Source organism: Mustela erminea, chromosome 15, assembly GCF_009829155.1.
Source record: "Mustela erminea isolate mMusErm1 chromosome 15, mMusErm1.Pri, whole genome shotgun sequence".
Taxonomy (NCBI): Eukaryota; Metazoa; Chordata; class Mammalia; order Carnivora; family Mustelidae; genus Mustela; species Mustela erminea.
Genome location: NC_045628.1, coordinates 12414949 through 12427475, shown reverse-complemented (window position 1 = coordinate 12427475; position 12527 = coordinate 12414949). Strand labels below are relative to the sequence as shown.

Sequence of the window (12527 nt, the reverse complement as noted above, 5' to 3'; positions counted from 1 at the left end):
GTTTATGTTTTGTTCCTTGAGTGAAATCATATGGTGTTGGTCCTCTGACTTGTTTGACTTCGCACAGTATCCCCCAGGTTCATCCACATCCTTGCCAATGGCAAGCTCTCACCTTTGTGATGGCCGCGTAATATTCCGGTGGCTAGATCGCCAGCTCTTCTTCGACCCAATAGACACCTGGGTTCTTTCTGTAGTTTGGCTGTCGTTGATAGACATTTGTGTTTCATAACCCTAAAAATCAAGGAACTTCCACCCACTCAAACACCCCTTAGAACAGTGCTACCGCCGGCAGTAGGGAGAGGACCCGAGGCCGTCTGACTGGGCGAACACCCCAGGCCTCAGTGCCCAGGTGTGTTCGGGGCTCCCTGGCAGAGGGGCTGACGGGGTGGGACCCGGACGAGGAGATGGCTGCTAGTGTGACCTCCTGCTCGGGGCGGGGTGCAGGGGGCTCCCCAGCTGAATGCCCTCGGCTGTCCTGTCCCATCTGGCACCCGGGAGGGTCCGGGAGGGTCCTTCTCCTGGCTGGCAGAGATCCGAAGCACGGCCTTTTGTCACACCGCACAGAGTCCCCGGACGAGGCCACGGTGGCGGACCAGGAGTCGGAGGATGACCTGAGCGCCTCGCGCACGTCGCTGGAGCGCCAGGCCCCGCCCCGCGGCAACACGACGGTACACGTGTGCTGGCATCGCAACACCAGCGTCTCCATGGTGGACTTCAGCGTCGCCGTGGAGGTGTGGATCACATCCTGTGTTCTCCGGGCCCCCGAAGCTGTGGTCGTCCCCCTCCCAGCGCTGGTCACTGGTGCTCAGGAAGGTGGGGGAGGGGGACACGGCAGGGCCAGGTCGGACCACGGAGCTGTGCGGGCTCCGGCTGCCCCCGCCCCTGCTGCCGGGCTACCATGAGCAGAGGCGCTGGATTGCCTTCTTCACACCTGAAAACCTGAGTTCTGAGATGGGCCTGGTCCAGGACATGTCACGGGAGACCCTGAGCCAGGGATGGCAGGGGCCAGCCAGTGGTGTTGGGGACAGTCCCTAGGGACTGTCCGCGATCACTCTCTGGGGGTGACCATCACGGTTCCACGCTGCTTCTCGGAGTCCCTCTGCGAAGGGGGCCGAAAGCCCGCGCCTGTTTCTGAAAGCGTCCTTGGGAGCACCCGTGTGAGGGGCAGGCCCTGAGCCCCAGGTGCGCCACCCAGGACCTCCCCAGCACCCCCGGCACCAGGCCTTCCTGGGGCTGCCAGTGAACGATCCCTCGGTTCCAACCCCAAGGGGACAGACGGACTCTGTCCTTCTGCCCAGCTTGCTGTACTCAGCGTCCTGCCTCCCTTCACGCTTTGGAACTAGAGCTTCTGCCACGCACGGGGGGTTTGGGGGCAGGTGAGGACTGTCAGGGGATTCAGGAACTTGGCAGGCTTGAAACTCCCTTTGCCAGCCTAGGAGCATGCAGGCCACTCCGGAACGCAGTGACCCCCACGTCAGGTAGGTCCTGGGAGCCGGGCACTGTAAGGCCAGCTCCTCTGGGGCGACAGGCCTGCCCAACGGCCTACGTGGTCAGGTGTGTGTAGTGAGCTGGTCAGCAAACCGGCCCGCAGGCCAGATCCAGGCCCGCCTTGGTTGGTCCCAGCCCATGAACTAAAAGTGGGGTCTGATGTTATCTGGTGACGACAATCTGACTTGGCCACTTGGCCTGATAAGCTCAGACTGCAGACTGTCCGGCCCGTCGGGGACGTCCACCGGCCCCCCGAGAGGGGACTGCAAGCCCCGCGGTGTGTGGGTTTAAGATAGCAATAATGTAGGTGAACCCCTGGCCCTTGCCACATACCCCTCCCCAGGCCCTTTGGTCCCAGTGGGCAATGGGGAGGAAGCGGCCATCCTTCCAGCCCGGCTCCGCTGCTGCTGAGCACCCCCCCCCCCGCAATGGACTCATCCCCTCACATCTCCTGCAGGACCCCCACGGGTGGAGGGGAGTTGGGGGGATAGCTGGGGAAGGCGTGAAGATGTGCTGGGCGCCGCCCGGGGGTGGTAGGGAAGCCAAGAGCATGGGGGAGGGGGCGGTCCGCATTAGACGCAGGAGTCCCGCGCTGAGAGGGCCCATGGAGCATTCTGGTGTTTTAGATCGGAGTTGGCAGGCGCTAGAGGCCTGGGGAGAGGCAGGCAGGGACCAGGAGGGAAGGGAAAGCACAGAGACGGAGAATCGGGGTGGGGAGCGTTCTGGCTCTCCTGGCTCCCGCATCGCATTCCCCCCAACTGGTTCCCACCAGGGCCGCTTACCCCCCCGGGCTGCTGGGAGCGGAGGAAGGGCCCCACCATGCCTCATCCCCAGCTTCCGGTATTTGCCACCATCCTTGGTGTCTCTTGGCCTACAGACGCATCACCCCAGTCTCAGTCTCTGTCTCATGGGGAGGTGTCCCTGTGTCTGTGTTCAGGTGTCGTGAGGACCACTGGGTACTGCCTTAGGGCCACCCTACTCCAGGAGGACCCATCCGAACTCTGACGCCTGTGGAGACCCTAGTTCCAAATAAGGCCCCTTTGGAATGGAACAGAACCTTGGGCGGGGGGGGGGGGGGGGAATGCAACGCGATCCAGAATAAAGACTGAGCAGCAGCGTGTGCCAGGACGAGGGCAGAGCACAGAGGCCTTCCCTCCGCTGGGGAGTCCAGGAGCAGAGGCTTCTGGGAGGGGAGCGAGGTGACGCGGCCGCAGCTGACTGGGGGGTCAAGGATGTTGACCCAGCCAGTAAAGGTGGCCGAGGAGAACTGGTCTGGTCGGACACAGACCTGAGTCATCTGCCCGCAGGCTTCAGCCTCTCCAGAACAGAGGGCCATGTGACCTGACAAAGGGACAAGTGTAGCTGAGTAAAGCCGGAGTGGGGGGGTTGCGTGCAGCTGGTGACCCCAGCGGCCAATGAGACAGTGGGGAGCAGGGAAGGAGAACTCTGTTCAGAGGGCTGGAACATGGCATGTTCCGGAAAGGACAGACGGTGGTGGTGGCGGTTAGAACTTTCCCATGTGCCTGCCTGAACTTGGGTCACGGTAGGCCGCGGCACGCTGTGGGACCGGCCGCAAGAGGAGGACCTTCCGGGCTCCAGCTGGCGGGTGTGGGTTCGGTAGGCGAGGGCTCCCCCCTTGCCTCCTTGGGTGTGACTCAGCTCCGTGTGTGAGGCTCCCCCAGTCTTGCTTGCTGCCATCACCTGCTTGGCACTCCGAGCACCCCATTTTCTCGTCCTGTTCGCCCGTGGGTGACAGGCAGGGTGGGAACCCACCTGTCTGTGGGTCTGTCTACCTCCGGTGCTCTTTCGGCCTGAGGCACCATTTGCTTCCGGTAGCCTCTGTCCCCCCATCAGACGGTAACTCCAGGCAGAGACACTTAAAATTCTTTAAGGTCCCTGGGCCAGGAGGCAAGAGAAAGAAGTTTGCATACCTTAAAAATGCGTGTTGGAAGAATAAAGTAGACTCAGGAGTATTTTTTTTTTTTTTAGTAATTTGCCCATTTGACCCCCGGGTTGGGAGTCTGTCCCCAGCATCCGTTTCCTGCCTCCTTCAGTCTCCAGGGTACTGAGGGACCGGCTGGTCAGGGCTGTGGACAGGCGGTCCCACGGTCTCGTCCCTGGTGCGGGGTCTGGGTGCGCAGCCTGTGCTCCAGGTGTCCCCCACCGGGCCTCCGAGCTGGGGAGCCCAAGCAGGACGCGTGGGGAAGGCCAGTGTGGTCCGGGGATGACTCTTCCTTGGGAGAGTCACATGTGCAGGGCCCTGGCGGACGCCTCCTAGGGCAGGCCGGCGTTCCGGCCATGGCCACTAGGTGGCGCGCAGCACCCGACAGCGTGTTGTCCTGGGGTGATGGGGCCTTTCCTGGGTTACCATTCGGGGGTCTGAAGTCGGAAATCGGGGAGCACCAAGCTCCCCCCGCACCCTGTAGGGAGGGTCCCTGGGTGAGAGGCAGCACTTCAGGAACTCTCCGTCTCCTCTCCGAGGGACAGCAGGCACAGCGAGGAAGCGTGATGTGCTCCTACCTTCTACCTGGGGTACAGAGGTCACCGTTGGGGGGGGCAGGAGGGTGCAAATTACCTGTCATTTAGGTGGGTGACAGCAGCTCAATCAGGTTCAGACTCTGCACCCAGAGGGAGCAGAGGCCCCCTCCCTAAATTAGGGCAGAAGCAGGAAGCCTCGCCTGGAAACGCTACCAGGAGGCCCCGGGGACTGTGTGTGTGTGTGGGGGTGTGTGTGTGTCCGCCCCCCCACCCCCACCCCACCCCACATTGTACTCCTGACAGGCGTGCTTGTCTTTCAGAATCAGCTGTCTGGGAATCTGCTGAGGAAATTCAAGAACAGCAACGGGTGGCAGAAGCTGTGGGTGGTGTTCACTAACTTCTGCCTGTTCTTCTACAAGTCTCACCAGGTAAGTAAGGACCACAGCCCGGCGCAGTGGCTGTAAGGAGGCACGGTTTGGGGGGTGGGTGCGGAGACAGGCTCACTCTGGAAGGATGAAGAATCCAAGCGCTCCAGCCACCCAGGCCCGTGAAGGCCACATCCCCGAGACCCTCGTTTCCAAGTGAAGGCGGATGCTGTCCGCGTGCGGGAGGCGGCGCCATGGCCTGGGCAAGGGTCACCGGGCTGGTGGCTGAACGCGGGAGAGGGGACGACTTCATTGAAGGCTGAGGGCCTTTAATGAATTCTGGGCCTCCTGGCTGGCCTGTGGGGCAAGACGCTGCAGCTAGGCCCCAGGGCCCGAGGCCGCCTCTCCAAAGCCCCCCGCTGTTGCCTCTGCCCAGGACAATCACCCCCTTGCCAGCCTGCCTCTGCTCGGCTACTCACTCACCATCCCCTCAGAGTCGGAGGACATCCACAAAGACTATGTGTTCAAGCTGCATTTCAAGTCCCACGTGTACTACTTCAGGGCTGAAAGCGAATACACATTCGAAAGGTAATGACCCCCACCCCTGCTCCCATCCAGGTACTAACCAGGCGCGACCCTGCTTAGCTTCCGAGATCAGACGAGATCTGGCCGTAGACCCCCTTCCTTCTCCCAAGCAAGCCCATGGACGAGGCTCTTCTGGGGGCAGCTACTCACTGCCCACTGTGGGCCTGGGCATTTGCTCACTTCCAAAATGTCCTTGACCTTTGGGGGAGCCGGGTGAGGAGGAGGGTCCCCTGGCCTGCCACCCGTATCCACCTCTGTTCTCGAAGAAGCAAGTGAAACTCCGACTTCTCTGGTTCAGTGTCAGCCCCTAACCTGTACAACGTTGAATTAATGCTCCCCAGGGCGCCCGTTTTGAAATCTCTAACATGCATTTTAGTGTCTAGAGTATTTAGTCGGAATCTGCCAGATTGTGCCGCGGCTGGAGGGCCACCCGAGGAAGGGAGCAAATCCTCATGCTTCTGAGGGTCACCTTTTTAGTAAGACTTACTGTGGGCTAGAATGAGGCCCAGGAGCTGTCATATTCAAAGTAAGATGGAAAGACCCAAACTATCACATTTGACCGATTTCAGACCGTTCCTGAAATTTCAAGTAGAAATTCTGGTCCCCGGGGAACTGGATCCTGTATTAAAGCACCAGCTCGGGTGGGGTCGGGGTAGGGGGAGGTCCGCAGGCCCCAGAGCAGACAGGGCCAGGGGTCCCCAGCCCTCCTGGCCGTGCTGAGAGGACCAGAGTGTGTGTTCCTTCGGTATCCCCACATCCCGTGAGCCTGCACGGTAGGACCCGGACCCAGTCGTCGGGAAGGGTAGTTACAGGGCAACGCACCGTGGGGGGAAACCAAGGCCCAGGCCTCCCCTCCGGCACTCCCTAGTACACTGCTTAGAAAAGTGGGCCCAGGCGACAGACTTCCCAAATCTGAGCCCAGACTGGGAACCCTGGACCGGGTGGGGGTCTTGTCACTGTGGTAGCAAGGGCCATTGAGCCTTGTAGTGACAAGACCCTAAAAAGACCAGTGATGAGAGAATTTCTACACAGCCTTACTACCCATTTCTCACCCTCGGCACTGATGACTCTGGAGACCATGTGGATCCCCGGAGGGGCGGGAAGCCCTGGCCCACGCGTTAGAGGATGGGGAGCAGCACCCTGGTCCCGACCCCTAGAGGCCATTTGGCGCCCCCTCATTGTGACACTCCAGAACACCTCCAGACCTTGTCCAGCAGAGACGGGGAGGCAGCAGGAGCGCACAGAGCAGGCCAGACCCCTCCATCCCGCTGCTCTACAAAGGGAGCGCCCAGCTGTGGTTCTCAAACTGTTCCTCTGGTATACCTCACGGAACCCTTAGCCTGGCTTTCGTGTACTTGGGTACCGAGAGTTCGTTCAAGAACCCGTTTGCTAAAATAGCACGTTGCAAACCGGGCACCGACCTGCCGTGCTGTGTTTTTGTAAGTCATGAGGTTACGTGGAGTGTCGGGAAGCCGTTACAAGGAAAAAAACACCCTGCGCAGGTTCAGAGAAAGTAGCCCTTGACCCTGCTCTCGTTCTCCGGTCGCAGGTGGATGGAGGTGATCCGCAGCGCGACCAGCTCCACCTCGCGCGCCCACGTCCTGAGCCACAGAGAGTCTCACGGGTACTGATGGCACGGCTGTCGCTGGGCTCGGCGGGGGCGGCTTCCCCGGGAGACACTGCCTGTCCTCTGTATTAACGAAGCCTAGTAAAATTAACACCTGTCTGGGAAACCGAAACCTGGTTTTACAGCAGCTCTCCTCTGTCTCCACAAAACCGTTTTTAACCTTGTCTTTCCGAGCTGTTCCGCGGTCTGAACGGAACAGGGCTCCCGCCGCGCCGGTCTTCCTCCGGGTGGCCTGTTCCCAGCTCACGCCAGTGTTAACCCCGTGTCCCTAACAGTGCCAAATGACCGCTCCTCCGCAGCTGCACCTTCGAGGCAGTACGACCCCATCCGTTCAACCAAAAGACAGGGCAAGTGCTCTTTTTCTTAAAAAAAAAAAAAAAAAAAAGTTTTCCAGTGTTTGTGATACACACGGCACAGTCTTAAGCAAATGAGATCATTTTCAGATTTCGTTTTTTCAATCTTTCTACTTTTATAATAATAAGTTAGGATTTACTTCTTTGATTAATAGAAGCAGTTCGCCGCACGCTACGTACTTTCCCCTTTGGGGTTTTATGCTCCAGCGAAATGCTGTTCTTGGCACAAGGGGACCAAATTGCTTCCGTGATTCCTCTTTACAGAAGCGTAGCGGGGTGGCCCAGATCCGGCTCGAGGTCTGCGCACTCGCTGTCCTAGGAGTGGTGTGTGCGCTGGGAGGTCCTCCACTGTGGTGTCTGCTGTCTGTCTCCCGAGCATGAGAACCTGTATGTCCGTGATCAGGGCCATTTGTGATACGTGACGGTTCCAGAGGGTCTCCATGAGCTTCCAGGGGCCGTGAAAGCCCCATGAACATGAGGGGCGCGGCCCCCCGTGCTCACCCCCATAGCCTGCACCTGTGGCTGGGGACCGCACAGTTGGTAGTAGTATATATTGTGCCTGTCTTCAAGAACATTCTTTCCTCCGTTTATATCCCCCCCTCCCCCACCCAGGCATGGGGTATCCACAGTATGACCTTGCGTATCCGCAACAGTCGGACTACACAGGGAACCGGGCTCCGGGACCTGCGGGGCCCGCTAGTCGAAATCTGCTTGCCTGTTCTCTGTGGAGAGCGGGTGGCTGCTATTCCCTACTTTTCTTAAACCCTTTCTGACCCAGTCCAGAGGGGGCAACCCACCCAGCCGGTGCCCGCACCCCAGCCCCACTGGCCGGCGCAGCGGAGCCGGGGCTGGTGGGCGTGGAGGCAGCGGCGGTCCCCGTGGACGAGGAGCTCGAGACGCGTTCATCACTTGCCTTACGCTGTGTACCAGATGGTTTGAAAGTACTAACAAAAGGGAATAAAAATACCTCACGCCACAATCCAGCACACTGACGTTTTAAGGCAAAACATCACCCACCTTGTCTGGTCTTTATTTTCGTCCGATGCGGGCGGGTTGCGGGGACGGAGCGGCCCAGGAGTGGAGGTGGCTGGTCCTAGCGTGGGGGGGCGGGGGGCGGGGGACCTCGTGTGAGGCTGACGGCGTGAAACCGGGGAGGCGGAACCCTGGCGGGGCCTGTCCGTGGTTAGAAACTGACTACAACTCAAGGGATGAACACAAAGCCAGGGAGGGGGGCTACCTTCCACGTCCTTCGTGAAGAGGGGCTCCTGGAGACCAGCCACTCCTTCCCAGATGGCTTCTCTCACACCCCAGCAGCAGGACCAACTCCCCAGGAGGGGGAACGGAGGTGCAGCTGACGGGACAAAGGCAGTCTCAGGAAGATGCCCGCCCCCCCACCCCGGGCACCTGTCACTGACTTCCATAGGCTAGGGGATGAAGGGGTCTAGTTCAGTGTCTCAGAGAGTCCAAACCGGTTCGGTGCTGGTGTTGCCCTACTCATACCTCTGTGGGCCCCTGGGACTTCTAAGTGCAAATCCTGTGGGCACCGGAGACCACCCCCAAGCTACCAGGAACCCGGGGAGTTTCAGAGACACCCGGTGTCTCAGGTCACTCGGGCAACTCGAACAGAAACACCAGAAACGCATCTCACAGCTCTGGAGGCAGGAAGGTACAAGACCAAGGCACCGGCAGATCTGGTGTCTGGTGACAGCCTTCCCAGGTCACAGTCTGCTGTCCTCTCCCTGTGTCCTCACAGGGCCGAAGGGAGGAGGGGCTCGGGGGCCCGTCTTAGAAAGTCACTAGTCCCATCATGGGCCCTCGCTCTCCTGACCTCATCACCTCCCGACACCATGGCACCGGGAGCTCGGATTTTCACATGCACAGTCCCCCTGCACGACAGAGTCCCCGTGCTCACGCACACGCCGCACTCTCCCCATTTACCGCCGTATCTGACAGCACAAATACGGAAGCTGCGGTTTGTTTAAGGGAACAGAAAAAAACACTCATAAATGGACCATGTTTTGCCAAAAGAACAGTACAAAACGCTACACGAAGAACTGCACTAGAAACAAGACTAACTCGATCGGCAAACCGCTGGGTTCAGAAGGCGTGTGGCCTGTGGTTACATCACGACAGTCACGAGGCCAGCTCTGAGGTGCCGAGGCCCCCTGTGGTGGCCACTCGCTTGTGAAGCCAGCCAGGACACACGACAGAATGGCTAGAAGGCATGAAAACCCAACCACATAGCCCACTGCCTCTGGTCCCGCCAGGTGGTAGCTGTGCTCGCCCAAAGCCTCTCCCAGGCCAGGGACAATCTGAGCAGCGAGGCTGGGGACCGGGGTGGGGAGCGTCTGGGCATCAGGGAGCCTCCAGGTGCCAGCCTCGTGGGTCTGGCTGCACGGCGGCGGGGTTTCTCCCCAGGTTCCGCTAGGGCCCCCCATGGCGGGGCCATGCCGCCACCAGCCTCCCTGGCTCACGGAGCAGCCCGTGGAAGGGCACACGGCCCGCGGGCCCCGAGAAGCCAACCGCAGCCTGCGTGGCCACAGACCGGAGAGACTGGGGGCGAGATCCCCTTGTCCAAGCTCCTCACAGCACTCCCCACCCCCCCCCCAGCAGGCTTCGTCAGTGGAAGGTGCTCAGGTAGGCTCCAGAACAATGACTCTCTCTCCCCGGGGGGCGGTGCTGCTGTCGACAGTCTGGGGGCTGTGGGCCTTGTGCCAACCGTGGGTCAATCCGCTCACCTGGAATCCAGTCTCCCTGCCAGCGTGACCGCTCCTTGCGCTGGAGACCGGCTCCAGTGTGTCGTCTCAAGGTCACCGTCTACATGCAAAGGTGCGGACCGTAAGCCAGCGGCCGTCTACACCGACTGGCTGAAGGGCAGCACATGCCACCCTCCGGAGAAAGCGGCGTCACTGCTTCTTGGGACTGTCCCGCAGCAGATGCGCCTCGCACAGGGAGACGGGGCGCTGCCTTGCACGAACCACTCCTAGAGCGCGAACAGCCTCACGTCTTCTCATGCAAGTTAAAGTCCCTGCCGCCACCAAACACGCAAGATAACGATTCGCGATGCAGTTCTATTTCCCCGAATCAAAACATATCCCTTACAGAAATCAATTAATCATTCAGATTCTAGTTTTAAAAAAAAAAATTCATTGTAGGCTTTTAAATGCTGCAGTCCATGACCAAACCCAGACAGCGCACACGCACGCTCCCCTCTCTAGCTCTAGGCTGCCTCCCCGCCCTGTGGCCCAGGCCACTGGGGCGCCAGACAGCAAACCCTCCATCCCAAAGGTGACCCAGTAACTTCCTTGCTTCCAAAATTCCCTTGTCTGCCCCTGCAAGGGCTGCTGCGCCTGCAAGAGGACGATGATTTGTGCCCACGAAAACCACACGAAGCCACGTGTACTTAGCCGGGAATCGCTGCCGGAACTCCCTGTCTCACCCCAGAGAAAGGACTCCTCCTGCCTCCCACCAGGCCAGCAAGGCCAGGCCACAGGCCAGGAGAACGACAGGCCCACGGCTGACAGAGAGCAGCCCCGGCTCCTCTAAGAAAGCAAGGTTGCCCTTAATCAAGGTCCCTGGGAAGAGAGCGCAATTTCACAAATAAGTAGTATCCAGCCCCATTTTCTAAACGGCCAATTTTTTGAAAGTCACACAGGGAGCTGACCAGGACACTCAAGAGCTTTGAATGTGGGCACGTCTTTCTGGAAGTGCCAAACATCCCCGTGCGCTCGCTCGCTGTCACATGCGCGCGCGTACACACACACACACACACACACCAGGTACACTGCCCTCTGAAGAGTCACGTTTCAAGGAAAAATGTGCAAAATAAGTGTGTTATAAAATTTATTCGTGTAAGCATTCAGACATTTTTAGGTGGGCAAGATGATATGCGGATTCCACTACAAGGCGCGACAGAAAATCCTACTGGGAAGGACAGGAGAGCTGGCGCGGGGCCGGCCGTGGGACGATTTCAAACAAACGTGAAGACGAGAGCACTTCATCGGGGAGAAACTTAAGATAATAATTTAAAGCTTCATGAGGCAAGATATGTTCCAATTTAAAACACTAAGAAATAGTACCATCAAATGGAAGGAAATCAACCTGTATGTGTACCAAAAGGGCCGTCGGGCAAACAAGAGGGGATTTGCATTTGCGGAGGTACAAAGAGGAGTGTTCCGTGAGGGGGGCAGGAAGTCGTATTAATGGCAAACCCTGCAAATACAAAATAAAACCCAAATCACTGATCACAGAATTCAAAATTTACATGTAATAAAGGCAAGGCAATAGACTCGAGTTATGGCCTGTCAAATATTTACTCCACTGACATTATCTACAGAAGCACTTGGCCAATTTGTACACAGTGATTCCTTATGCACGCCAAAAGGGTTTCCGTAAAAATGACACTATATACAAATCTGTACACTGACCCACCAGAGCGATACTCCGTCTCCCGCGGCGGGGGGAGTCACCCACTTAAAGCAGGGTACCTGAGATTTCATGTCCTCAATTGCCTTGTCAGGATCCCAAATATACATTTCAGGGTTTGTTTTTGTTTTTAAAGACACTTTCCTTGATATGTGCACGATGGCTAAAATTAAAAAACACGAACGAGAAAATAAAATGATCGCTTGCAGGAGCCGACCCTCCCCACCCCACAGGGCGAGTCCATCGGGCGGAAGCCGGCGAGGGGGGGCCGTGCGCCCCGGGATGGTGGGCACCCGCGGCCAGGGTCAGGGGGTGGGGGGGCCCCTGGATGGCACACCGCAGCAGCGGGGTCAGCAAAGGCTCTCGTGGACGTTTTCGGAGGAGGAGGAAGAAGAAGAAGAAAAGAAAAAACCCCAAATGCCAAAGGAATTTCAGTGGGTTGAAGTTCCTCCACCACTTAGAGAGTATCTAGGGAAAGAAAAACAAGAGAAATTTAAGTGAATGTGTGTCATTTCTGTAACCCCCGTGCACAAAGTCAAACCAGCACCGAAATCCTAGTTTACTAGGCAATCTCAAGTCATAAAAAAAAATCTAGTGGCGCAAACATCAATGGGTTCATTATTATATAAAGAATTCATAAGAACTAAGAAAGTCATGATTCTGACCCCACTTTTCGTCGGTTAGATAGTGGAAAAACAGGAAGAATGTAGCAAGCCAGAGCGCGCTTGGTCTCCTGGGAGGAAAAAAAGATGGGACAGTTGTGCTTACAGTGCACTTCTAACACTGCCCCAGTGGGCAGCACCCGCTGACACGCGCGACCCCTAGGGCGCACACACGGCTGGCTGGGGCATGGCCACAGGAGGCCTCTCCAGGCCACAAGATTACTGCTGCTCGCGCACGTAATCCGCTTCCTGGAGCTGTCCCCGGACCGGGGTCCAGAGAAGGAGCATTGTATTTGCACAAGGAGGTCTCTTAGGGCTTTCTGTCATTGGAAAGATTAGGCAACAACTCCGATGTCCAAGAGCAAAGAAAGGGTTAAGTAAATTCAGCAAACTGAAAAAACAGTTAAAAATTGTAATTATAGGGGGTCTGGCAGGCGCAGTCGGCTAAGCGTCCGACTCCTGATTTTGGCTCAGGTCATGACCTTGGCGTCTATGGTTTACACACAACGGACCCCGTGACCCAGCACCACCGGGAGGCGTGACC

The 12527-nt window shown here is 58.1% G+C and overlaps 2 protein-coding genes across 9 annotated transcripts in view; one reads left to right on the top strand and one right to left on the bottom strand.

Annotated features, from left to right (window-relative positions):
- The window catches only part of FARP1 (FERM, ARH/RhoGEF and pleckstrin domain protein 1), a 273312-nt gene extending 265404 nt beyond the window's left edge, over positions 1-7908 (top strand). For all 4 annotated transcript variants that reach the window (XM_032315064.1, XM_032315065.1, XM_032315063.1 and 1 more), the window contains 4 exons: positions 565-731; positions 4287-4394; positions 4768-4919; positions 6466-7908. In XM_032315064.1, the coding sequence (XP_032170955.1) occupies positions 565-731; positions 4287-4394; positions 4768-4919; positions 6466-6547 (509 nt within the window). In that variant the 3' untranslated portion in view covers positions 6548-7908. The remainder of the gene's footprint in view (positions 1-564; positions 732-4286; positions 4395-4767; positions 4920-6465) is intronic.
- A 2814-nt stretch (positions 7909-10722) lies between these two features.
- The window catches only part of STK24 (serine/threonine kinase 24), a 113176-nt gene continuing 111371 nt past the window's right edge, over positions 10723-12527 (bottom strand). For all 5 annotated transcript variants that reach the window (XM_032315069.1, XM_032315067.1, XM_032315070.1 and 2 more), the window contains one exon: positions 10723-11789. In XM_032315069.1, the coding sequence (XP_032170960.1) occupies positions 11753-11789 (37 nt within the window). In that variant the 3' untranslated portion in view covers positions 10723-11752. The remainder of the gene's footprint in view (positions 11790-12527) is intronic.